We start from the raw sequence: 25727 nt of genomic DNA on the forward strand, positions 1-25727 counted from the left end.
ATCATAGATTAAATTCTGTTTTAGAGTACGATAGTAACGAAAATGACACTTAAACCAAAGTAATATCTCTTATTAATCGAATCAAAGTATTACAAATAAAGTTAGTATTTGAACTAAAGAATTACAAAGATAACACACTCACATACATGAATGAGATATTACGTATAAACAAGTTCTAATAGCTAAGAATTATTACATTGATTGCCGAATTTGTATGTATATGCCCCAACAAGCATTCCTTCTTTCTTAATCATTATGTAGGTTTACTATACGAATTGAAAAGTGATCAAAGAATTGAAAACTAAACTTTGTCAGCTAAGAATTAGGAACTTGAGTGCCAACATAACCGCAACCCATTATTATGAAGGCTATAGCTTGTAGAAAAAGGTAAACGTAGTAGCGATACTTCCCATATGCAAGATCGTAGCAAGCACATCCAAAGAGGAGGATCCCGACGCAAAGCTCTAGCACAAGAACTCTGTGGGTTATGATCACACGTACCCATTTAGTATAATTTAGTTTATAGACATATCTTAAACTTAGTTACTAATATTATCAACATGTATATAACTTAAATTAACAAGTTATTGGAACCCATGATTTATAGTACAATGTACCTTTCACCTATTTTAAATCGAGGCTGACTTTGTTGTGTTGCTGCCTTAACCTTGGAAGCATCTCCGTTCTTCTCGGTGACAACCCATTCGTTCACTCTTTGAGTCTCGAAAAGTCCAATGAATGTGGCCTTAGTCCGATGAAAGGACATGACATTCTCAAAAAGAACCCAAAACACCACCAAATAGAAGGACCTACAAAAGAAAGTCACTACATTCATTCATTTCATTTCTAAGTAAAAAAGACCTGCTACGATCGATTGGAGAACTAAAACCCTCACCTAGGAGTTACAAGTGCATTTAGAAGCGTGATGACGGTTGGTATATAAATTGTACCCCATCTTGGAACCATGACTTCAGGTATTAACACAGTTGCAGGAACCACAACGCAATACAGTGTGAATGCAACGATATGAGCTACGATCTTTTTCACAAAGAAGAAACTATACAACACATATAGTTTCTTCCACCATGTCACTCTCTGGACAACAAGTTTAAAAGTCACAATAACATCAATCAATTAAATAAAGTAATAATAAAACTGAAAACAATAGTGCTTAAAATCATACATTATTTCTCATGATCTCGAAAACCATTTTCCTAAAAAGGTTAGCTGGACCGCAAGACCAACGATGTTGCTGGTATCGATAAGCTTTAAATACACTTGGAAGTTCATTTTTAACCTATACATGAGTGTATAAATTAGAATACTCTTAAATTTTCTTTTGTGAGTAACTTTTCTACTCTAGAAATAATAAGTAGTTTACCATTAGTGAGCTAATGTATAAGAACTTCCATCCTTTAAGACTAGCTCGAACCGCCAAATCCATATCTTCGACTGTGGTGCGGTCCTTCCAACCTCCCGCCTCGTCAAGCGCAGCCATCCTCCAAACTCCGGCAGTCCCTAACGAAATTAAATATATAAGACAATTTTAGTTTCCAGTTGAAGGAGTAACACATGGATACAATTTATGTTGGTAATGTCTTAAGATGCAACCATGAGTTTACCACTCTAGGATCGAATTATGTACTAATTAACTTAAAATCCCAGAAGACAAGATGTGGTATTTTTAAGTACGAGTTTGCTTACCATTAAATCCAAAGAATGCAAAAGCAATAGAACCGAATTCTTGCTCCAGATTGAAATGGTAGTTAAGTGACATCTCTTGTATTCTTGTCATTAGGCAATCATTTGAGTTCACTGCAACATTAATAATACTATAAAAATATCTATTAATGTGTTTTATATAAAATATTCAAATTTATATTATTTACCCTTAGAGAGTGATTAATTGTTAAGGAAAATATATTGAAGCTAGATATTCAAGTCCAGAGACATTTATCATATTGCAAGTCTAAAGTAGAGTGTAAATTGTTAATTCTACCCGTACCATAGGGTTCTTCACGAATTGAACTGAGTCGAGCCAAAGTTAGCTCATAAGAGTCAACTCGGTTTCACTTGAAATTTTTTATCGATGAAGACTTAAGCTCAAACTCGGATTGTCAATAACCAAGGCTAGCTTGTGGTTCACCATTCGAATTATATCGATTCAAACAAGTTTTTGTGAATGAGATACGAGTCACGAGATGTGGAAATGACGGGACCCCCCCCCCTTTGGCCTTTATTGCCTTTTGTATCGATGATTTAATGGCACGTGACTTCAATATTTTTGGTGATGGATAGGTAAAACAGAAAATTCAAGCCAATCATCTATAATTTGATGTCATCAATTGGTAATTAACTAATTTTTAATAAGAAAAAAGTTGTACCACCCGATTCACGTGTTAACAATCAATGTTGGAGCACAGTGTACAACACTACCTTCTGCCAAAAAGAGTGAACTACAATTACCGCTTACTTTACTTGTCTCTAATATCAACACCTCTCAAGATGGGTCTTCAAATGTGGGGACTATTTAGTGCGCACAAGACCAAAAATAAAGCTGTCAATTCACAACCACGTTTCTCTCATTTCAATTTCTCATTTTATTCTTATGATTTAAAATGCTTTTTCATGTCACTTCTATCTACAAATCAATAATTGCAATGAATAAAATATGATTAAAAAAAATTACAAGGGAGTTGTAGGAGCATAATTTTACCGAATTTCCAACGACCTTGAACGAGACCTAGTTCAGAGTTATGATGAAGAAACGGAATAGTTTGAGTGAGAAAATCTGGTTCGGGTTGAAAATCAGCATCAAAGATGACCACATACTCGCATTGTTTGGCATAATCATGCTTTAACCCTTCTTTAAGGGCCCCGGCTTTGTATCCCTTTCGGTTGTCCCTAACTTGATAGTGTATGCTCACTCCTTTGCTTGCCCAATTCTCACACTCCATTTCCACCATACTCTACAAACCATCCACAATAATTATAAGATAATATTTGTTGTTTTTTTCCGAAAATAATAAATGTAATTTATCAACCTTGACCAATGGATCTGTTGAATCGTCAAGCACTTGAATCACAATCCGATTAGACGGCCATGAAAGCCGGCATGCAGCTCCTATGGAAAGCTGATATACCTGTTTGCACAATTTCATAAATAAATAAACACTAAAACTAAACCAAAACAAATCATTATGTGACAATAATAATAATAGTAAGTAGTAGTAGTAATAACTAATAATAATAATAAACAGAACACTTGTGAAACTAAGAATACAAATAATAATAATAACCTCTCTTTCATTAAACATGGGAACTTGAACAAGAACAAGAGGATAACCAGAGTTACCCATCTCAGCATCATCCTCAAATGGTTCCCATTTGTAACGTTGTTCGGGTTTTTTACCAAACAATTTATTAAATCCAACCACAAGAGCCATGTAAACCATTTCTGTGAACAACATGATCAACATCACCAGATTAATATACATGAAAATTCTCAGAAACGGCACCACGAAATACACCTTGATTTGACCCCAAATCAGCACAACTTGCTCTCCGATGTTATCCGGTACTGCACCATCAAAACATTCTGATAGAAATGCAATCAACTTAAGCTTAAGCTTCTCCATTTACTCTGGTTTCTGTATTGGGGTGGGAATATGGCTTTAAAAGTAGCCAAAAATATCTAAGTTAAAGCAAAGACATTTAAGTTTAGAACATGAGAACATGTCTACGTTTAGGATTTTGAAAAAAAAGGAAAGATGGAAGGAAACTTGAAGCTTCCTGTTTTTGCAAATGTAAAAGAATAGAGGCAGAAATAGCACAATGAGAAAGATGGAGGGGTGAGAATAAAGGGGAAAAGGTGGGTTATAAAGGTAGAGATTATTGTTTTTATTGTTGGGACAATTTTATGATATCTTATATTATGTTATATTACTTTTATACTTATTTTTTTTTTTTTGAAACTTCACTATATAAACAACATCGAACAACGCCCGGAGGCTACAAAAACCAAAGAGACATTACACCAAATTGAACGAACACCAATCTGACCACAAGACTGGTTTTAACCGAGGTCTATTTCTATACCAAAAGAACCCCAAAGCCTTAACATCACTAACAATATCAATAATCCTAACCGGAATTTTAGAGAACACAAGATCGTTTCTAGCTTTCCACAGCCTCCAACAAATCGTTATCACCAAGCCTTGAACAACCTCCTCCTTACCATGGGACAAACCTGCCGTCAAATGCAACCTGGATAGCTCGAAAACACTACCACAACCCACCGAAGAAACCGAGGTCCAAGATTCGAACCAACTCCTAACTTGACCCGCCGCTTCACAGTTAGAAAAAAGATGATCTGCAGTTTCCGGAGCTAACCCGCAAAGACTGCAAGAGCCAGAACTAACTTGTATATCTCTCTTCATCAATTCGGTTCTCGTAGGAATCCTATTCATTACCGCTCGCCACATAAACACAAGACACTTCTTCGGAATCCATTTGACCAAACCTATCATACTCCCTGAGTTTGGCTCAAAATCTTTACCGATAATTTTTCTAGCATCCGCCACAGAGAACTTGTCACCTTTAACACCTTTCCAAAACCACTTATCCGGCCCATTGGAACCGAGAATCGAACTAAACAAACCGAACATCCTCTCCCATTCCGAAACCTCTTCGGCACTTCTCGGTTCCCTTCTCCAATTCCAGCTCCATTCAATCCAATTCCCCACCTTTCTAACCCTTTCAAAAACCGTACAATGTTTCTTTTTTTCAAGGGCAAAAAGAAACGGGAAAAGCATTTTTAACGGGCCACACTCGTTCCACGTATCAAGCCAAAACCTAATACTTTTACCATCTCCAACCTTACCAACGAAACATTTATCTAAGCTCTCACCGTTGCTCTTTAAATCTTTGATAGCGGAAGTAATATTTTTCCAGGTCCCCGTTATTTTCTTATTAATCGGCACTAACCCCCAATCGTTACTAAAACCATGAATGCCTTCGATGACCTTTTTCCATAAACTGTTATTTTCTATTTTCCACCTCCAAGCCCATTTCAATAAAAGGGCTTGGTACATGATTTTCAACCCCGTGATGCCTAAACCTCCTTTCTCAATCGGTAAGGCAACAATATCCCAAGCAACCCAATGTATTTTTCTCTTTTCTTCCGATCCTCCCCATAAAAACCTTCTAATCTTCCCTTCTAAAGTATTAATGACGCCGGTAGAAGCTTTAAATATGGACATGTAGAAGATGGGGAGGCTTTCCAAGACCGACTTTATAAGAACCAACCTACCACCAATCGAAAGAGATGACGCCTTCCACTTAGATAGTCTCTTATCAAACACTTCGAAAATCGGGGCCCAATTATTGATTCTATTCATGTTCGCGCCAACCTTGAGACCCAAATATATGAAGGGGATCGAGCCGGCTGCACACCCCATCAAATTAGCCATTCTCGAAATTTCATTGCTATCCACACCAACACCGAACAACCTGGATTTTTCCAAATTTATCTTCAAACCCGAACATAAATGAAAACACCTAAGGAGACGAACAATACATCTAGCGTTCTCATCATTCCATTCCCCGATAATTAACGAATCGTCCGCAAACAAAAGATGAGACACAAACGGGCCATCTCTCGAGAGCTGCACTCCTTTAAAACACCCATCCACTGTAGCTTTAGTTATAAGGCCTGATAAGGCTTCCATAACACATAAGAATAAGAAAGGGGATAACGGATCCCCTTGTCGCATTCCTTTGGAGCATTTAAATACCCAAGTAGGAGACCCGTTAACCAAAACAGCCGACGAAGCTGCCGAAAGAACACCTCTGACCCAACCTTTCCATTTATCGGAGAACCTCATTTGAGCTAACACCGAATCCATGAATTCCCAATTGACGTTATCATAGGCCTTTTCGAAATCGATTTTGAAGAGGAAAATCTTCTTATTGTTGAAATTGGCCCACGAAATCATTTCGTTAACAATAAGAGGACCATCAAGGATTAATCTACTTTAATTGAAGGCAGATTGTGACTCTGAAATAACCGACCCGACCACTTCCTTGAATCGGTTAGCTAAAACTTTGGAAATAGTCTTATTAATAGCACCGATCAAGTTTATCGGTCTATAGTCACCAAGACCTACCGGATTCGCCACCTTAGGAATCAGAGTAATAAACGAGGACCCACATCCCTTACTAATCCTTTCACTCCTGTAAAATGACTCCAAAACAGCGTAGAAATCTTCTTTGAACCAACTCCAATACTTTCTAAAAAACTATAAATTAAAACCATCCGGGCCGGGAGCTTTATCAGGACCGCACCCCAACACCGCTCTCGACACCTCATCCTTTGAAAACGGCATCTCTAATCTGTTCATATCGGCTTCGGAAATTTTCTTGAAACCCCTGTTCTCTAACCTCGGCCGTGAGGTACGGGATTCCTGGAACCGACTTTTGAAAAAGAGAAAAACTTCTTTTTAACCTTTTTCGGCTTATTAACCCATTTACCATTGGCTTCAACCCCCGAAATAAAATTAGTCACCCTTCTATTATTAATACAAGCATGAAAAAAAGAAGAATTCTCGTCTCCTTCCACCGCCCACTTTAGTCTAGATCTTTGTCTTAAATCTTTTTTCCGAAAATCCTTGATTTCCAAAAGTCTTCTTTTACCTTCATTTAAAATCCATAACTCTTCCTCTGATAGATCTCTAAAGTCGAGATAACCTTCCAATTGTGTTATCGCATTCTTAATCTCAACGAATTCTGCTTCCTCCTCACCCTTTTTAATCTTCCACCACAGAGAAATCTCATCGCTGATGGCCTTTAATTTCTTAGATACACTTCGTCCGGGTTGCCTATTCCTTTGAACTTATCAATAGCCTTCTTGACAACATCTTCAAAATCTAGTCTATCTAACCAAGAGTTGAACAATCTAAATGGCTTCGGTCCAAAACTACCTTTGCGGCAGACAAAGGAGTTCGGATTGTGATCCGAAAATAACCCCACATGAGCTCGGACCTCAGCTTCAGGCCACGACGAGACAAACCCTTGACACGCGAGGAATCTATCAATCTTACTCAACTTATTATCCCTTTTAAAAGTGAATCTTAACCCTTTCATGACGTATTCATTTAGCCCAGAATCAGAAATAAAGTCGTTAAAGTCCTTGGTATCCACGGCATCAAACCGGGTGTTTATTCTTTCTGTCTGATCTCTGACCGCATTGAAATCCCCCATGAACATCCACACCCCTTCATAAACCTGTTTAATATTACCCAGTTTGCTCCATAACAGTCTCTTATCATTATTACTTTGTGGAGCATAAACATTGACCAAGTTGTACAACCGATCCGAGCCTTTAATTCTGCCTTGGATACACAGAAAGTTTGAGTCTTTGATTGTCCTTTCCGCTTGAAACAAACTGGTGTCCTACAAACACAAGAGCCCACCAGACCTACCATCCGCTTGAACCCAATCTAAACCAAAATTCTTATTTCCCCATATACTTTCTCCTCTAAACCCTTCCAAATCCTTCAAAAAAGTTTCCTGAATCGCAAGAAACGAGAACCCAACCTCCTTCTTCAAACTTTTAAGCCAATTCGATTTTTGAAAGAACCCCAGACCTCTAATATTCAAGGAAAGACAATTCATGGTTTAACCACGTCAATACCTTCATCCCTGATGGCCTTCTCTACCTCATAGTCATAACCGGTAAGGTTCACCCCAATCCGCATTCCCAAATCCTTCGTAGCCTTTAATTCCTCTTCTAAATTTGATCCGCTGCTTAACTCCCTGTTGTTAGCACTAATAGGCTCCGAATCCTTCACCTCAATTGTTTCATTGTCCGAGAAGTCAACAGCCGTTCCCCCATTAATACCCGAAGGAATGAATTATATCTTCTTTCTCAATTGGGTCAGAATGTTGAGTATGAGAATCCTGGACCAAGCCCAATAGTTCATTAAGCCCTGCTCCTGGGTCTTTTTCTTTTTCTGAGCCTAAAGAAAGCATGGGACAAGGACCTACACTTTTCACAACCTTTAATCATAGCATTTTTTGATTTACTTTTACTTCTAGTCTTGCATTTATTGCCCACTTCTTTTGAAGACTTCTCATAAAACACGTTAAAGTTGAAGTCCCCCAAAAAACTTTTCTTCCCACCAAGACTCCCCTTTCCCATGCAAACCAGCCCTTTCATCTTCTGCTTGAGCCGCCATCTCGATCGGATGTCTCTCCACAGTCCTAGCCGGAGACTTAGGCAACTCCGTCTCCATAGGAACCGGCTCAGGCGGAGCCACCTTACCAAAACCCTCCGGGATCCAGTTACCGGGTTCCTCCGTAACCCAGATGTTAAATTCATTGTCTTTCCAAAGGATCTTCATCTCCTCCTTAATACTTGCTCCATTTTCTACTAGAACTCCTAAGCACCCAAAGAAAATATCCCCATCATACAACTGAAGGTCCACATTGTGAACGACCGTTCCCCATTTACTTCCGATGGAATCAAAAACTTCTCTGGTGGCTAAGTGAAGAGGTAGGTCCCAGCAGAGCCCAGTTGGACCCGCAAGACTCACCTTGAAGAGGGACGTCTGCGCAGAAACCAACTGGATCCGCAGGACCCACCATGCTCAGAGACGTGACGTCCTTACGCGCAGTACGCAAGCTGTTCCAGCAGGAAATGCCTCCCAATGGTGAAGTACTCTGCCTGTTCCCGCAGCTGCGGATACAAGCCATCAGGGAAGGCCACCCGCGCAGCAAGGCTACACGCACAAGGCACTTAGCTCTCAATCACTCAGTGTCACTTGAAGGAATGAGCAAAGCCGGGAACAATCCCGCACAAAGGCGGGAGGGGGAATACTCCCGCCCAAAAGCCAGTCCGTACGATACGGGAAGATCTTTTGTACTGTATCTGACGAGGTATGGGCAAAAGATCTGACTAAAGATACGACAGCTTATTGATAACAGTATGGCGAGCAGCATGCTCCTGTACTGTATGTCACTATTAGCCGCTGCCTACTCACCAACTCCTGTCATACCACGTGCATAGCCGGCAGTTGGTGGAAAAGGAATAGTACACAGCAGGCCTGGTCACTGTCAGCCGCTGCCTACCCACCAACTACCAGCAGGGCACGTGCGTAGGCCACAGTTAGTAGAACAAGAATACTATTGCAGCCGGCCACACCTCCTTGGAAACCTACCTTCGGCTATAAATACCCCAAATGGTATGATCATCTGATCTCATCATATTATCATCATATTATACCTGATATCTGCTCTAGCAATCTCTTAATATACATTTATATTTAAAGAGCAATCTAGTCTGATTCTCACGCCGGAGGGTGGTCACAAGGAGGAACCCCCCCCCCCCCCTTCTCAGTGACAAGCTCACGGTGTCTGTTTTGCAGGTTATCAGAAGAACCATCTTTGCTGGGTCTAACCCCTCGTGGGAAACATCTATCTAACCCCCAGGTTACCCGTAATCTGCCCGGGGTCCGGTTAGTGTTTCTTCATTGGCGCCATCCGTGCATAAAAGCTAGAACTTCATTTCTTTTCAGTTTTTTCAAACTTCTGAAAAGATGGTTAAAGAAACCCCGGTAACAACCCCAGCTACTGGAGGGAATACCGGCGGCTACACAGTCTTTACAAACACTACCCCGGTTTCCCAAGCCGGGGCAAGTGAAGTAAATTTTACGAACACTACCCCAGTTACCTAAGCTGGGGCAAGTGCAGTAAATAATCGCTCACTGGATTCACCGATACCCAGTTAGAGAAACGAACAAGACTCCCCCGCCAAACACTCGATGAAGTTAAGGCATGGGCGGAGGCACATCAGAAGGAATTCTAAGCTGAGTTGGACGAACGCTTGCATTCCGTCCAACAGGCTGACGAATTCGAAGAATACTTGGACGATGACTCGGAGGAATCCGACACCGACGCGAACCCTCGCCATAGGGCAAAAGGGAAGCGTAAGGAAACGGACTCCCAACCGAGAAGGCGTTTTGGAGAAGCCTTCAACCCAAAAAACCCAGGTGGAAGCCCACGTGACTTCTCCAAAACATTTAGACCAACTGTTGCAAATGCGGGAACGTCCAAATTTGCAAGGGACATTGCGGAAGCAATTGCCCCAAAAAGTGCCAAACAAATGTCCAACATAGGCACATATGATGGTATATCTGACCCAGATGATCATTTGAACAGATTCATAGCGGGGGCAACCGTCAGCAATTGGACGGAACCTACGTGGTGTTACATGTTCCAAATGAAGCTTGTTGGGCCAGCTAGAGCGTGGTTCGATCGTCTACCGGTCAACCTCATCTACGACTGGGCAGACTTCCAGCAGAAGTTTAACCAACACTTCAGCCAACAACGAAAGTATACCGAGGAGCAATGGACAATCCTCAAATGCATTCGAGAGGAAGATGAATCTTTGCTAGACTTCATCACTCGCTTCAACTCAAAGAAGCTTAGTCTGGGTAATATCAGTGAAGATCTTGTTCGCGCTGCTTTCATCCAGGGCGCGAACGACCCAGAGCTCATCCGCACCTTAACGGGTAAAGATGGCATGCCATCCACATGGGATGCCATCATGACAGCAGCTAAACGCTTTGCGGAAACGGAGAAGCAACTGGGTAGAGATCTCCCACAGAGCACAAACCTCTACACCCAGAAGACAAGAGAAGACAACGTCCTTACCGCCCGACTAAACAAAAAGCGGAAGCTAGGCATTTGGCAGTCAAGGGTAAACTTTGACACCTCATCCGGCTTGCAACATCAGTTAGGCGAAAGGGATAATGTACAGTCAAACAAGAACTCCAGATGGACGCCACTCACTAAAAGCGTCACCGAGATATTCGCCACTGAGGAGCTCCCATGGCCAAAGGCTCCAATAATCCGACATCGTCACAATGCTGATCGGAGCAAATACTGTGACTATCATAGGACAAAAGGCCACAACACTGAAGAATGCATAGACGTAAAGGACATGGTCGAAGCATTTGTCAGAGATGGTACGCTCGCGCACCTCGTGGCGCAATAAACGCTGAGCAGGCTGATGCGTGTAGAACCCCACTTGGGGAAAACACGAATAAAATTGCAGCTTCAATGTTGGAGACTACATACTGCGCAAACAACGAGATCCCGAACTAGGTGCATATCGGCTCGATGGCACTCCCATCCCAACAACATGGAAGGGAGCTCAATTACACAGTTTGCATGTAGATCAATTCCAAATTTGTAAAGAAAAAGCCCAGAGCCACTTCTAATGGAAATGATTCTCCTTAGAACATCGACGCTGATGATTTTACATTTATACTTTATGAACTATCACCACTGATGCCGGTCTTCACCGCATACATAAGTGTGAAAGTCGTTGCATGGGGAAGGCGGCAAAACCCGCATAAACCCAAAAAACGACAAACCTTCACGCAGGTCAGTTGAAGGGTAAAGTTCAGTCATCCTACTAAATGAAAGTGCCGGTCTATCCACATGAATCATGATAGAGGAAACTGAACACTAACCTATTAACAACCGCGTGTCGAACGGTTAATTTATTCAACACGGATATGCCGGTCTTCACCGCATAATTACGTGGAAAGTCGTTGCGTGGGGAAGGCGGCAAAACCCGCATAAACCCAGAAAATGGCAAACCTTCACGCAGGTCAGTTGAAGGGTAAAGTTCAGTCATCCCACTAAATGAAAGTGCCGGTCTATCCGCATGAATCATGATAGAGGAAACTGAACACTAACCTATTAACAACCGCGCGTCGAACGGTTAATTTATTCAACACGGATATGCCGGTCTTCACCGCATAATTACGTGGAAAGTCGTCGCGTGGGGAAGGCGGCAAAACCCGCATAAGCCCAAAAAACGGCAAACCTTCACGCAGGTCAGTCATAGGTAAACTTTGGTCAACTAAATGAAAGTGCCGGTCCTAACCGCACAAATCATGAGAGGAAACCGAACCTATTGACAACCGCGCGTCGAACGGTTAACTTATTCAAAACAGAGAATTTATAACAAAAGGATGAGGAAAACCTACACGCAGGTCAGATATAGGTAAAGTTTAGCCATCCTACTAAGTGCAAGTGACGGTCCTACCCGCACAATCACGAAAGAGGAAGCAAAACTTCAACCTATTATCTACCACGTTCAAAGGTTAACTTATCCTAAACACTTAGAAATTTCAAAAAAGATGAGGAAAACCTACGCGCAGGTTAGATGTAGGTAAAGTTTAGCCATCCTACTAAGTGCAAGTGACGGTCCTACCCGCACAATCACGAAAGAGGAAGCAAAACTTCAACCTATTATCTACCACGTTCAAAGGTTAACTTATTCTTAACACTTGGAAAATTGCTAATTTAAACTAAAGTATGCAAGTCATATAACGTTTATAAAACAAGGAATCCAGTGAAAATAGCGGTCTTACCCGCACAAAGATTTATATTTCGCAATGATTCATTACAAGAATGGCCGGGTAACTACCCGCCTACAAGAAAATAAATCTATACAAGCTAAACCTATCCTAACAGTGGGAAGGGATTTTCAGGATCAAGCTTCAGGGCCACTTCCACTTGGACCAGGACCATCAGTAGAGCGTGGCAGTTCAAGGAAAGCTTTAAGGATAGCTAGCCCATCATCAGCAGCAGCAACTTCGTTTACCTTCTCCACCACCGGATGCGGGAAGGCGGCATACTGATTCACTGCTTGGTCGTATACAGCTTCAGTATCTACATCAAATAAAGGGAAGTTGGAAGGCGGGATGCCTTTCTCAACGAACCCTAGACCAAGCAGGAAACCGGCCTTTTCCCCATCCTCATGAGAAGCGTTGAGGGCTGCGCTCATAGCATCGTCATAAGACGTCTCCGTGAAGACTAAATGCACAACCTACAAAAAAAAAAAAGAAAATATACAAGTATCAGAACCTTTTCTATTTGCAAAGAAAAGCGTAAAGACATGAAAAGCATACCTGAGACAACGCTTCTCGAAGAAGCCATTCCTTGGCAACCAGAGCCTCCTGGAGGGCAGCTTGAGCTTCGTTACGGGCGCGTTCGGCTTCACTCTTGTTGAGGTTGGCAAGCAACACTTCTTTAGCCACAGCCTCTTCGACGCCCTTTAGCTTCCGCTCAGTGTGGTCAAGCACCCCCCTCTGGTCCAAGACCTCTTGGAGCTTTTTGGCGTCTTCCATCGCCAAGGCATCATGAGCCTGCTGGAGAGCCTCTAATTTGGCTTTAAGCTCCTCATTCTCCACGCGTAGAGGCTCAGCAACAGCTTCAGCCTTGGTGGCCCTCTCGGTTGCGTTCCTTGCAGTTTCCTTAGCCAGCCGAAGCTGTTCGTTAACAGCTTGGGCAGCCTTGGAACGGGCCTCGAGCCGGGCCTGAACTTCAACCTCAAGAGCCTTGAAGGCCTTCTCCTTCTCCGCAGCAGCCGCGGAGAGCCTCCTATTCTCCTCCCGGACAGCCCGCGCCTGAGCTACTTCTTGAATGCGAGCTGCTTTTAACTTGTTGTTTTCACGACAAAGCAGCTCGACGCGATGCTGCATCCGGGCCAGGAGAACCCGAAGCTCATTGCTTAGCCTACCCTCCTGGTAGCTAGCCATGGCTTCCCCCAACGCACCACTGGGAGCTGCGTGACGAGCCCACTCCACGCACTCCACAGGTGTGCGAAGGGTTGTTCCTCGGAGGATGTTCCATCATGGAACATACACTTCATTGGAATCCGACACTGCAAAAAGAACATAAAGCAGTTAGGAAAAGATGATAAAAATATGAAAAGGGCCAAAGGAACCCTAAGCACCTGTAGGGTCAACAACAGGCCGATAGCCGCCGAACCCATCACCTGAACCCAAAGGAAATCCATCCAAGAGGTCAGGCAGATGGGAAGGAGGCAGAGGTTGGCGATAAGCCCCATGCATACCTGAAGGATCGGCCGTCGTTGCCGGTGACGGAGGAGGCATGGTAAAAGCCGCCGCGGTCGCCGCTGCGGAATCCGCAGCAAAAGTAACCGCCGGCTCAGTGAAAGATGCGGTAAAAATGGCACTGACAGCCGGCGGTGATGTCGTCACAGCTGGAACAGTCGGCTCAACGGAGTGAGCAACTGAACCAGCGGAAGCAGGCGCAGGCGCAGCCGCCTGGGTCGTCGCCTCAGGTAGGCTGACCAAGCCTACCGTCATGGGCGGAGGGGTACTCCTCTGCGCTCCACCCTGGAATGCGTCAACATCCACGCCTGCACAAAGAAGATAAAGTGTTAATGATGGAAATCTATGAAGTTAAAAGACAAATAAAGTTTGTACTTACGGGTTTTCTTGAGCCTAAATGTACGGACAGGCGGGGATGAACCCGATGGAACCGGCCTCTTCACGCCGCTCACCATTGTCATCCTGGGCTCTCCGGAGGTGACGGTTGTCGCAGCCTCCGGAGCGGTGGTCTTATCACTACCGGGATTCCCCGCCACCTCTTCGCTCTCGGTCTCCGAATCAGACCGAGGCACCGGATCGGCAGTGGAGGCCACCTTCTCCTTCCCCTTCCCACCGGCAGCCTTCTTCTTCCGCACCAACGGAGGACCATCTGCGGATTCCTCATCAGAACATAAGATTAGAGGAATTCCAGCAGAGGTTTCAACATTGAGGGGTCGAGGGTTGAATAGCACCTTACCAGGCCGCCTGGCGCTAAGGATCTCGTGGCCTAACGGGTAGACCTCCACGAACCGATCCGCCGTTTGTTCTAGGATGGGCAACTCGTTCTCGTCTAGAGCGCGAGTACCCATCCGAGCGGGACCGTCAGCCTCCCGCGGGTACATGAGCGACTGCAAGTCGTTCCCCTCTGAAATAAACAGGAAAGAAGTTAGAAGAGATTCTAAATCAACAAAAAGAAACAAAGCATACCGTAAGGAACAGAGTTCGAACCGTATTCGAGGACGATCGGGATCTTTCGCGCATCCGCATCCTTCCACACCCGGCTCATCCCGAGCATCACCATCCCGGACTCCGCAAACCGGTAAACCGGAGATTGGACTCGGGATATCTTCGAGAACCATTCCGCCTCCTGGTAGTTGGAGACGTGAAGGCTGGGAAGTGCTTGCCCATTCTTGAATTTCATGGCAAGGGGGATGGCGCGAGCGGAGATGTAGAAGAACTCCCGCATCCACGAGCGAAGACTGCGCTCGGTTGCGCAAATCTTCAAACCCTTAATCCGGGTTATCAACTTATACCACCCCTAGATGCACCTCCAAGAGTAGAAGGTCATCAGGCGGTCGACATAGGGCTCAATGCCCAGAATCCGGCACACCCACTCGAAGTGCCGAATCTTGGCGATCGCCATCGGGTGCACCTCGGTTAGGTGCACACCGTGCCTCTCAAGGACACGGTAAACAAACTTTGTCAATGGGAACCTAAGATTCCCATAAACAAAGAATGCAACATATACCCCGATCTTGCCTCTGGGGGCATCATACACCGTCTGATGGGGTTCAGGAAACTCAGGCTCGAGAGACTCGAGCATGAACTTCCTCACGATGTACTGATACAGATCGACAGGCACAGCACACTGGCACTCGCCAGCAGTACTCTTGTCATCGGCAAACACCCCAGCCTCCTGGGCTGTAGATTCGAGATCACGAGAAGACATCTTGCAGATGAAAGTAAGAAAGCGATTTCAAGAGAATGCTCGACTGAAAGGTGAGTATTCGCCGGAAATCGTTTTGAAGATGAAGAGAAAAGTGAAAGTGTGGATTACAAAGAACCCTCTCCCCCTTTATATACTAATCGCAATTAATGCGATGAATTTAATTCGGAGGAGAGAGAAATCGAATGTGCAATGAAACTATGACACGTGGCAAAAAGCAAGCTGGCAACAGCTGTTGAAAGGACGCATACAATTAATTTCGCGGCCACGCGCCCGAAAAATCGCGCCCAAGCGCCTGAAAAAGCATCTGGAATGACCAGGTACTGTCACGTCACCATAACTTCCTGCACGTCCTGACACAGTCAGAAGAAACCGTCGCACGACGTTTCAGAGGTTTGGACTGTTCTTATCCTTTCACCAACTCTTCGAATTTCAAAATTCAAAAAGATTCAAAAGTAAGCGGGAAAATACCCCTTACCTTGGCAACCATGTAACCATAAGACGGGTGCGGGTACAGTGTTAAGGAAAAACCCTTCACATACTTAGCACCTGCAGGGAATTGAAGCCAAGAATACCTCGGCAACCAAGTAACTATAAGACGGGTGCGGGTACAGTGTTAAGGCAAAACCCTTCACATACCTAGCACCCGCAGGGAATTGACGCCAGGAATACCTTGGCAACCAAGTAACCATAAGACGGGTGAGGGTATAGTGTTAAGGCAAAACCCTTCACATACCTAGCACCCGCAGGGAATTGACGCCAGGAATACCTTGGAAGTAAAGTAACCGTAAGACGAGCGCGGGTACAGTGTCAAGGCAAAACCCTTCACATACCTAGCGCTCCGCTGGGAATTGAAACCAAGAAGGATCTTCTGGGCAATGCTTGCGGAAACGGAAATAACATCCCCGCATAGCGGGAACGTCGAGAACTACATTGTTTGAAGCTCCAGGATGGAATTGGTGGTTTTAACATAATTGATCACTATGTTCAAAACTACCAAAACCCCATGGAGAATCCACACAAGTGGGACTCAACGCTCCTGACTTGCGAGGAGGTTACAGACCTACCCGCATCATACCCAAAGATCAAGTAGGAAAGTCGGGAATTTCTGCAAGTGACAAGGACTTCCGCGGGAAGAATCCCCATGGAAAACCTTAAAACTAAACCTTTTTTCAAAACCCTTTGCTTAAGTCCAAAAGTTCACCTCACTTTATTAAACATTCATGAGAAGAACATTGGACTGGGGGGACTTGAAGAGGTAGGTCCCAGCAGAGCCCAATTGGACCCGCAAGACTCACCTTGAAGAGGGACGTCTGCGCAGAAACCAACTGGATCCGCAGGACCCACCATGCTCAGAGACGTGACGTCCTTACGCGCAGTACGCAAGCTGTTCCCGCAGGAAATGCCTCCCAATGGTGAAGTACTCTGCCTGTTCCCGCAGCTGCGGATACAAGCCATCAGGGAAGGCCACCCGCGCAGCAAGGCTACACGCACAAGGCACTTAGCTCTCAATCACTCAGTGTCACTTGAAGGAATGAGCAAAGCCGGGAACAATCCCGCACAAAGGCGGGAGGGGGAATACTCCCGCCCAAAAGCCAGTCCGTACGATACGGGAAGATCTTTTGTACTGTATCTGACGAGGTATGGGCAAAAGATCTGACTAAAGATACGACAGCTTATTGACAACAGTATGGCGAGCAGCATGCTCCTGTACTGTATGTCACTATTAGCCGCTGCCTACTCACCAACTCCTGTCATACCACGTGCATAGCCGGCAGTTGGTGGAAAAGGAATAGCACACAGCAGGCCTGGTCACTGTCAGCCGCTGCCTACCCACCAACTACCAGCAGGGCACGTGCGTAGGCCACAGTTGGTAGAACAGGAATACTATTGCAGCCGGCCACACCTCCTTGGAAACCTACCTTCGGCTATAAATACCCCAAATGGTATGATCATCTGATCTCATCATATTATCATCATATTATACCTGATATCTGCTCTAGCAATCTCTTAATATACATTTATATTTAAAGAGCAATCTAGTCTGATTCTCACGCCGGAGGGTGGTCACAAGGAGGAACCCCCCCCTTCTCAGTGACAAGCTCATGGTGTCTGTTTTGCAGGTTATCAGAAGAACCATCTTTGCCGGGTCTAACCCCTCGTGGGAAACATCTATCTAACCCCCAGGTTACCCGTAATCTGCCCGGGGTCCGGTTTATGTTTCTTCACTAAGTGAAACGGTACCCCCACCACCTTCAACCAGGCAATCCTTTCAAACGGATTCGATTGTCCACGCCATACTTCCACTGACGAAAACCATTTCCTCCATCTACTTTCTTTAGCAAAAGTCTCAGCTTCTTCTTTATCCTTAAAAGCTATTATTACAAACAAACCACCTAAATAAGAGATCTCTAAACCATTGAATCTCACCATTCCTTAAACATTCCTTAGGGCGTTGAAGTCACATAATCTCCCTACCACCGCCCTACCAAAGAACTCCGTGAAGGCTAGCGAATCGTCGTCCACTTTGATAGTTTTCTTCTCCTCCTTTCTGGTAACTATGATTGGTTTATTAATCAACCGATCCTTATAAGACACCCCATCAAACACATTACCCTCTGATCTAATACGAACCTCCGGTTGGCATGACTGCCCTTTCGGTCTCTCCGCATGATCCGACTGTCCTTTCGAATTCACCCTGTGTACCTGCTGAACATCCTTAGTGAAACCCCCTTCAAAATTCTCCACCGCGAATTTGGCAATATTCACCTTCAGTTTGTTCTTTCCTAATGAAACATTCCTTAATTTTCTTTGCAGCTCTAGCCCATCATACACGTCTACGAACGAAACAAAACCGAATTGTTGACCCGGCCAGTCTTTCTTTCTTGCAATATAAGTGCCCAGTGGCGGATCCAGGAATTTTTTTCGGGTGGTGCACTACTTTTAGATGTTTCAATTTCATAGAGTTAGGTATAAAAAATTTAGGGTCGGTTTGAGGTTCAGGTCGGTTCAATAATTCGGGAAAAGTTCATTACATAATAAAAATACGATAAATAATAAAAGAGACACCGTCATTAGAAATTAAAAAACACATAATATCAATACAATAGTCTTTACGAATTAAAAAAAAATACTTATAGTTGTTCCCAACGAGTCTTCATCTTTTGAAATCGTTGCATTACTTCTTCAACCGAAACTTGATAGAGGAATTCCCTTTAATGTAACAAATGCAAGAATCGTTCATGTATTCATCACTCATCCTATTATGCAAATCCGTTTTCACATTCTTCATTGAAGAAAAACATCTTTCAACACTTGTCCGTTGCAACCGTAACTTGAAGATGATGATCCAATGTTCGATGGTTTACTTTGAAAATATCTCTTCATATTCAAAATACCTCCAAATTAACAATTACAAACTAACAAATTTAAAACTAAGAAACTAACAAAACTAAGAAATTAAAACCAACAGTCTAAGAAATTAAAACTAAATTTAACAAATAACTTAACAATCAAGAACAATTAGCATTTAACAAAAAAAACCAAGAACAATTAACATTTAACAATGAATGTAAACTTACATTCAAAGTTCAAAGTGGGAGGATTCGAGGGTCGGACTGACGGGGATGGTGGAGATGCGCCGGCGGACTGATGGGGACGGCGGTAGGTTTGAAGTCTGAAGAGGCCAAGAGGATGGGGCTGGAGCTGGGGCTACAGAGAGGCGCTGTGTGGTGTGGCTGGTTATGTTATGATAAAACCCTAATTGATGTTAGGGTAAATTAGTAAAAAAAAAAAGTCAAAATCCGGAATCAAACCTGTGACCCGAAGGTCACAAAACCAACATGCTACCAGCCAGACAAGCGATTAATATGTTAATGAAGTGGTTCCTTTCTAATTTATAGGGTGGTTCCTGTATTATTTTCTATACATAAATACACTATTATTTCGGAACTCTGGTGGTTCCGAGGAACCACCCATTTTAAACGTAGATCCGCCCCTGTAAGTGCCCTTAACTTTTCCGTAAGCTCCAAACGCCTCCATCAGATCCTTTTTACTACAAACTTCTGGCAGATTCGTCACTAAGAACTTAGTAACATATTCCTTTCTGACGAAGTCGTCTTCATACTCCTTGTTCGATCTTCTTCGGTTGCGATCTTTTGCCTGCTGCCATTCCCCAACCTGGGGTCTTCTTGCCATAATAGTTAGTGACACATAGTCACATATTACTTTTATACCGATTAGCATGTTAATGTTGGGTTTATGGTGGTGGAGGCTAGATTTGGTTATTGAGCCAAATTGGAAGACAACTAATGAATTAAAGTAGTAACTAAAGCATGAATACAATGAAGTCAACTATTGTGTTTTAGCTTAAATGGTATTTAAATGTGAGTTAAAATTTGGGATGAAAGCTGTAAATAGGGATGAGTATTGTCTTAAATATTTGTACCTGTACACGTACGTACTTATACGGCTGTACCCGTACCAATTTAGTGTATTCGGTATGGTAATAATACTCATTTTTGTTGAATTTCGGTACAGTTACAATCATGTGCAGGTTCGGGTACATTTGGTATTTTGTATATGTTTGAAATATATAGGGGTCTAATTAAGATTCTTCATATTTAATATATACAATAAATTCTCCAACCATGTTATTATGGAACAATGATCAAACGTTTCTTCAATATTAAATTATTCAACATCCAACACTCGAACCAACAAAACAAATAACTTAAAGTCGGCGATCAAATTAGAGTTCTTCAATATTATCTTAGCATTAAATAGGCGACCAATTTGGTACTTGTACTAATTTGGTACCCCGTCACATACATGTGCAAGTATCGATACCCAAACTAATTCAGGTTGTTTATAACTCGTACTGTTACCGGAATATTATCGAAAAATTTAAAATAAAAAAAGCAAAGTGATACAAAAGTGAATACCGTACCTAAATACCTGTACCAATACCTGTACCCGTACCATACCGAAAAATTTGGTACAAGTATTGGTACATGTTTTTATTGATTTTTGGTACGGGTACCATCGGGTACAAGTATAGCCGTACATGTACAGATATAAGTATTGTCCCAAGTTCATCCCTAGTTATAAGGTCTTAATTTTGAAACTAATCCCAAACGGGTTTTATCGCAGTGGACATTATGGGTTGCGGGTTTCCCTGGAACATGAGTCGGTAGGGTACGGCTACCTGGTGTTGTCAGAGATTGCATGCATATAGGGTCACATTTTGTCATTGGCTTACCTCGTGTAACCGGGCTTTATTCATTGGTTATTAAAAAAATAGGGTTGTCTTTTTTACCATTAGGTTACTTCAAGTAACCAGGATTTATTCGATGGTCGTTCAAAAGATAAAAAATGAAAGTAGAGAGGGGTACATGTAACATAACTCATTATTATAGCCGGGTAAATAAGTTTGCTTAAGAATAACCATGTAAATCTATGTGTTTTTATTTACTTGTAGGGGTTTATTATCAAACAAATCATAGTTTAACTTTTTCTTTTTGACTACTCTCCTCAGTTTATATTAACAAAAGATAATATATTACTTTTATCATTTTCTTGTAAAAAGATTTTAAGACAAAATAAAAAACATAAACGCCAGATGGCACACTTATAAAATTTTAAACCTCACATTCCATTATACCAACGTGTTCATACCTAAATATTATTAGTTTTAAAATTTGAAGCTTTTTTAACAGAAAAAATACAAAAAACAGAAGATAACTTGAAAAGACACATATCCTACTAAGTACTAACCTACCACATGGCAAGTGCTCTCAAGAACCACGTATTGGGTAAAGTTTTTGTATTCAATAAAATGCGCTTTTTGAGCAAAGTTTTTGGCCACAATAAACATTTATGATTTCAAACGTCGTAAAGCTAAGTATTAAATATACTTCTTTGTATCAACAAACTATGACAGAAAAGTTCCGCCACAATAAATAAACCTTTAAGATATGTCCTAGTGTCAACCTTTAACATGAAGATAGATCATTTATTAGATCTCATAAATATATGACATTGATTAAACGGGCAATTTTGATCCAAAGCAAAAATTAGTCGGTTTGAGTTACTTTTAAAATTATATTGATTGGTTTAAAGTAGATATTTTAATTAAGCATATCAAAATGAACCAATTATAATTTCCTCTTGTTATTTCTGACCAAAGTGGGTCGACAATTTTAAATAAAGATGTTGGTTAGCTTCTTAAAGAAACTTTCGTATTAATATTATAACTTCTACATTACATTGTAATCAACGGGGCAAAATTTTAAACATGTAATAGTGGGTTGTTGTCTTTGACTTTCGTTTGTCGTCATATTGACTAGCTATTTACTAGCTTTTCTAATGAAATTTCACGTTTAAAAAAAACATTGTAGCACATTGTTTGCATTCGTACGTAAAATAGATTCTCTCTCTCTCTCTCTCTTTTTTAACTTTTACTATGGAAAGGAGATGTTATTATATCTATAATATAAATAAACAAACGAAACATTTAAAAGCTTTCTGATTACTTCCTACATTCCCTCAAGTCATCAGATTGTATTATTTGTAAAAAAGTTTTCTCATACATTTGACCCGAACTCATGGGTATGAATCTCACCAAAACCAGATAATCCTTAAGCGGGTTATAACATCTCATTAATTTAAAGTTTAATCTCACCAAATATTTAAAAATCCTATAAAATAGGGATATGCTAAAAATTAATATATTATTTTTTTAAAAAAATATTATTTATAATTAAGAAATAATTTTATAGTAAAAAAATTATTGTCATGGGTCTTGCCAAACCAATATAGCTTTTTAAACCGGATTATAACATCTCATTTACTCGTGAAACCATTTCATTATCAAATGTTAAGTATATTATTAACTTTCTTACTACAAAAAAAAAAAAAATTCAAAAAATATATATAAATAATAAATATTATAAACGAATAATATAAAACAACCCCGTAATACAGGGTAAAAGTTAGTTATTATTATATAGTATAAAGACATCTTTGGTGTCGCAAGGGCTCCTATTGGGCCACTTGGCGGCACTTTAGTGTTGCTGACATTTTTGATTGTTATTTTTGTTTAGTTGTAGTACAGTTTTGAACATAACGTAAATCGACCAAATGTCAGTTTTGTTTTTTTTAATTTCAGTACTATAATGAATGTGATGGAAACCGACCGCATTTGTGTAGACTCATTGTATTTTGTTTAAGTTATGGTATTGTAACGACGTAGCGAAAACCGACCGAATGCCAAAATTGTTTTTGTTTAAGTTTCGGTGCCATAACAAACTTGATGGAGACCGACCGAATTTGCGTTGACACACCGCTTGAATGGTCGGGATCGACAACGCTCGGGTTTTACTAACGCCCGAGTTTAACCGACTGACGCAACCTCCTTGGTCCACCTCAATTATTTTATATATATATATTGTTTTATTTTTGATACCATAACACACGTAACCGAAACCGACCGAATTTGCGTCGACTTACCGCCTTAACGTTTGGGTTTTACCACATCCCATGTTTTACTGACCTATCCTGACGCAACACGCCGAGTGAAACACTAGTGATTAATTTTAAAGAGACGCCAGTGAGAAGCGAAAGCATGATTACAAATGCCAAATAAAGCTACTCAGATCATCAACAATGTTTTTAAAGAATCAAAGGTGGTAAGTATGGCAAGCTATACCTAATTATCTTATCCAAGTTAATTTGAGTTTGCCTCTACCACTCTTCTACAAAAGTCCTGACATATGTTCTCTAAATGTATTCAAACCATCTCAATCTCCCATGTCTTATCTTATCAGCCACCCATAATTTTCCTGTTAATTATTAAAAACATTTTTATGACGTATAAATATATAAAAAAGTATTTTGTAAAAACAGTATCTGGAAAAACAGGATTATTATATATTTTTAAATAACTTAAAAACAAAGATAAAATAAAAAAGTTGAAGTTGCAAACTTCGATATTATTAAAAAACAATATAATTATATAAACAATTTAGAAAATAAACGGTAACTTAATGAAAAATGGGTTGAGTTTAGAACTTCTAGTGGGACTCAGATGACAAGCATACGACTTGGTGAAGTGTAAAATTCAAGGTTCGAAGTGCTTGTCAGCTTCAAAGGCATAGCATTTTCATAAAGCACCACCCACTTCATAGCTTTTAGCCTTTTAGTGTACATCTACGCTTTTACACGCCTTAGAGCATGTGTCATGTAGGAATCCTCATGAGTCGAGAGACCAAGCGATGGTTTGTGTTTGTTTGGCTCGTTTACATACCGAATAGAGTTGATCCACTCATTTATATGCCCAAGCAAAATTGAACGTGCATTTTTAATAGAGCATTGAGCAAGTTTTCAAGCATTACTCATATTTTTTTCACTTTAAATTCTTTAATAAGAAAAAAAGTTTGAAGGTGGTTATAATGTATCTGAATCAAATTACAATCTTTTAGACAAATTGTAGCGGATTAGCGTCTTGCAATTTTTATAAGAAAAGTTTTGAAGTAGAATGTAATGCACATATAAATAAACTTCTATTAGGCTTGTTCATACATGCGTACTTGAACAACTTAGACTCATCGTTGCAGTTTTGTGTGTTGCACATGTCTAATGATTTAGAGGAACTTTTATAATATCGTTATAACCGGAGAGCTTAGACACATATGTGACATTCTTCTTTTTCGATTTAATCGTATTTGTATTTGTATGGAAAACCCGACCCGTTTTATCTTTTGGATTCCTTATTATTAATAAAAATAGTGGTTTATATGTTACAAATTAGTTTCGCACTTGTTGGATCGCGAAACGTCTTTCTGGGTACCTTAAAACACCCCTTTATGGCTAAAAACGACTCAAAACGAATTTCAGGGACCTAAATCGACAAATAATCAAAACTGGAGACCAAACCCCACCCCTAGGGGGCGTCGCACGGCCACTAAGGGCAGGGTGGTCGCGTAGCGCCTAGACCAGTCTGCAGATCACCAGCTCGTTTTTTGTTTGTTTTATGCATTGTTTGACCATTTTTTAACCAATCAAGTGCCTGTATACCTCTTATCAGTAACTTATACTTTTTCCCACTATAAAAACAAGTCTCATACACCCATTTTGGTTTGCTTATTCTTCTCCAAACTCTCTCAATCTAAGATCTAAGTATTCATTCTTCAAACTCTTGATAGTTTGACTTCTTAATGTTAAACTCATGCTAATCTTTGTTTCTAACTAATTCTTGCTAATCAAAGTGTAACATCCTCAAAATTTCGATTCAAATTTGACAACTAAGTAAAGTTGAAGGATCAAAGTTATTCCTTCAAATAAGTGTTGGGGAAATTTAAATAAATAAAACAAGTTCATTCTACAAAGAAATAAAAATCCCATAAAAAGTTAACTTTTATATATATATATATATATATGTATATATATATATGTATATATATATATGTATGTGTATATGAATATTGTTGTTAAAATATTGTTAAAGGTTTTTTTATAATGATTTATAAATGTTTGTTTATTTAAAATGCATAATGAAAATATATAATACACCCTATTACTTTACTTAATATTTGTTTAAGTATTTTATAACCCAAATGTTTTTTTTATATATATCTAAATATACTATTTATTACAACTTTAAATACAAATAAAACTTATAAATAAAAGTCTTATATAAATGACTCTATTTTTTTATGCAAAGTATTAGTTACAATATTGTTTAATAAATAATCATTTTGTTATAAACTTTGAATAGATTATTATTTAGTAAAAACCCATTCGATTATCTAATACCGAGCCTTTATCTAGTCTTAGCTTCGTATTCAGTCCATATTAAATTTCCATAATTATTGTTACTTAGGCTTTCTCGTCATAACTTCTGAAGAGCGTAACTTTTGTTTGCTACCGTTCTTATCACATTCGTTTGTCTCTCGCTTATTGCTAAGGTGAGTACCACATTCCCCTCTTTTTACTCGTTTTCATACTGTTTTGGGGACATATGCGTAATATTTCTCATTATATACTTATACTTAAAACTGCAACTTTGTCTTATGTGTTAACAAATTATA

At 40.8% G+C, this 25727-nt stretch overlaps 1 protein-coding gene across 1 annotated transcript; it reads right to left on the bottom strand.

Annotated features, from left to right (window-relative positions):
* Window positions 1–187: 187 nt before the first annotated feature.
* Window positions 188–3952, bottom strand: LOC143633151 (glucomannan 4-beta-mannosyltransferase 9-like). The gene is made up of 9 exons (XM_077101500.1): window positions 3300–3952; window positions 3045–3143; window positions 2717–2969; window positions 1705–1815; window positions 1382–1518; window positions 1184–1297; window positions 896–1095; window positions 618–809; window positions 188–478 (listed from the first exon to the last, which is right to left on the bottom strand). Exons 1-9 carry the CDS (start codon window positions 3636–3638, stop codon window positions 316–318), a joined length of 1608 nt encoding a protein of 535 aa, XP_076957615.1. The 5' UTR covers window positions 3639–3952; the 3' UTR covers window positions 188–315.
* Window positions 3953–25727: the final 21775 nt, after the last annotated feature.

The sequence above is a fragment of the Bidens hawaiensis genome, unplaced genomic scaffold (assembly GCF_021521415.1).
Source record: "Bidens hawaiensis isolate Kalapana, Puna unplaced genomic scaffold, B.hawaiensis_p1.1 tig00006617_1, whole genome shotgun sequence".
Lineage (NCBI taxonomy): Eukaryota > Viridiplantae > Streptophyta > Magnoliopsida > Asterales > Asteraceae > Bidens > Bidens hawaiensis.

Bases quoted from the DNA above. Each gene is read 5' to 3' on its own strand.
- LOC143633151 (XM_077101500.1), bottom strand. From the start codon at position 3,638: ATGGAGAAGCTTAAGCTTAAGTTGATTGCATTTCTATCAGAATGTTTT. The intron at 3,144-3,299 runs GTTATTATTATT...TTGTGCAAACAG, and splicing joins CCATGTTTAATGAAAGAGAG to GTATATCAGCTTTCCATAGG. The intron at 810-895 runs GTGAGGGTTTTA...TTTCTTTTGTAG, and splicing joins AATGCACTTGTAACTCCTAG to GTCCTTCTATTTGGTGGTGT.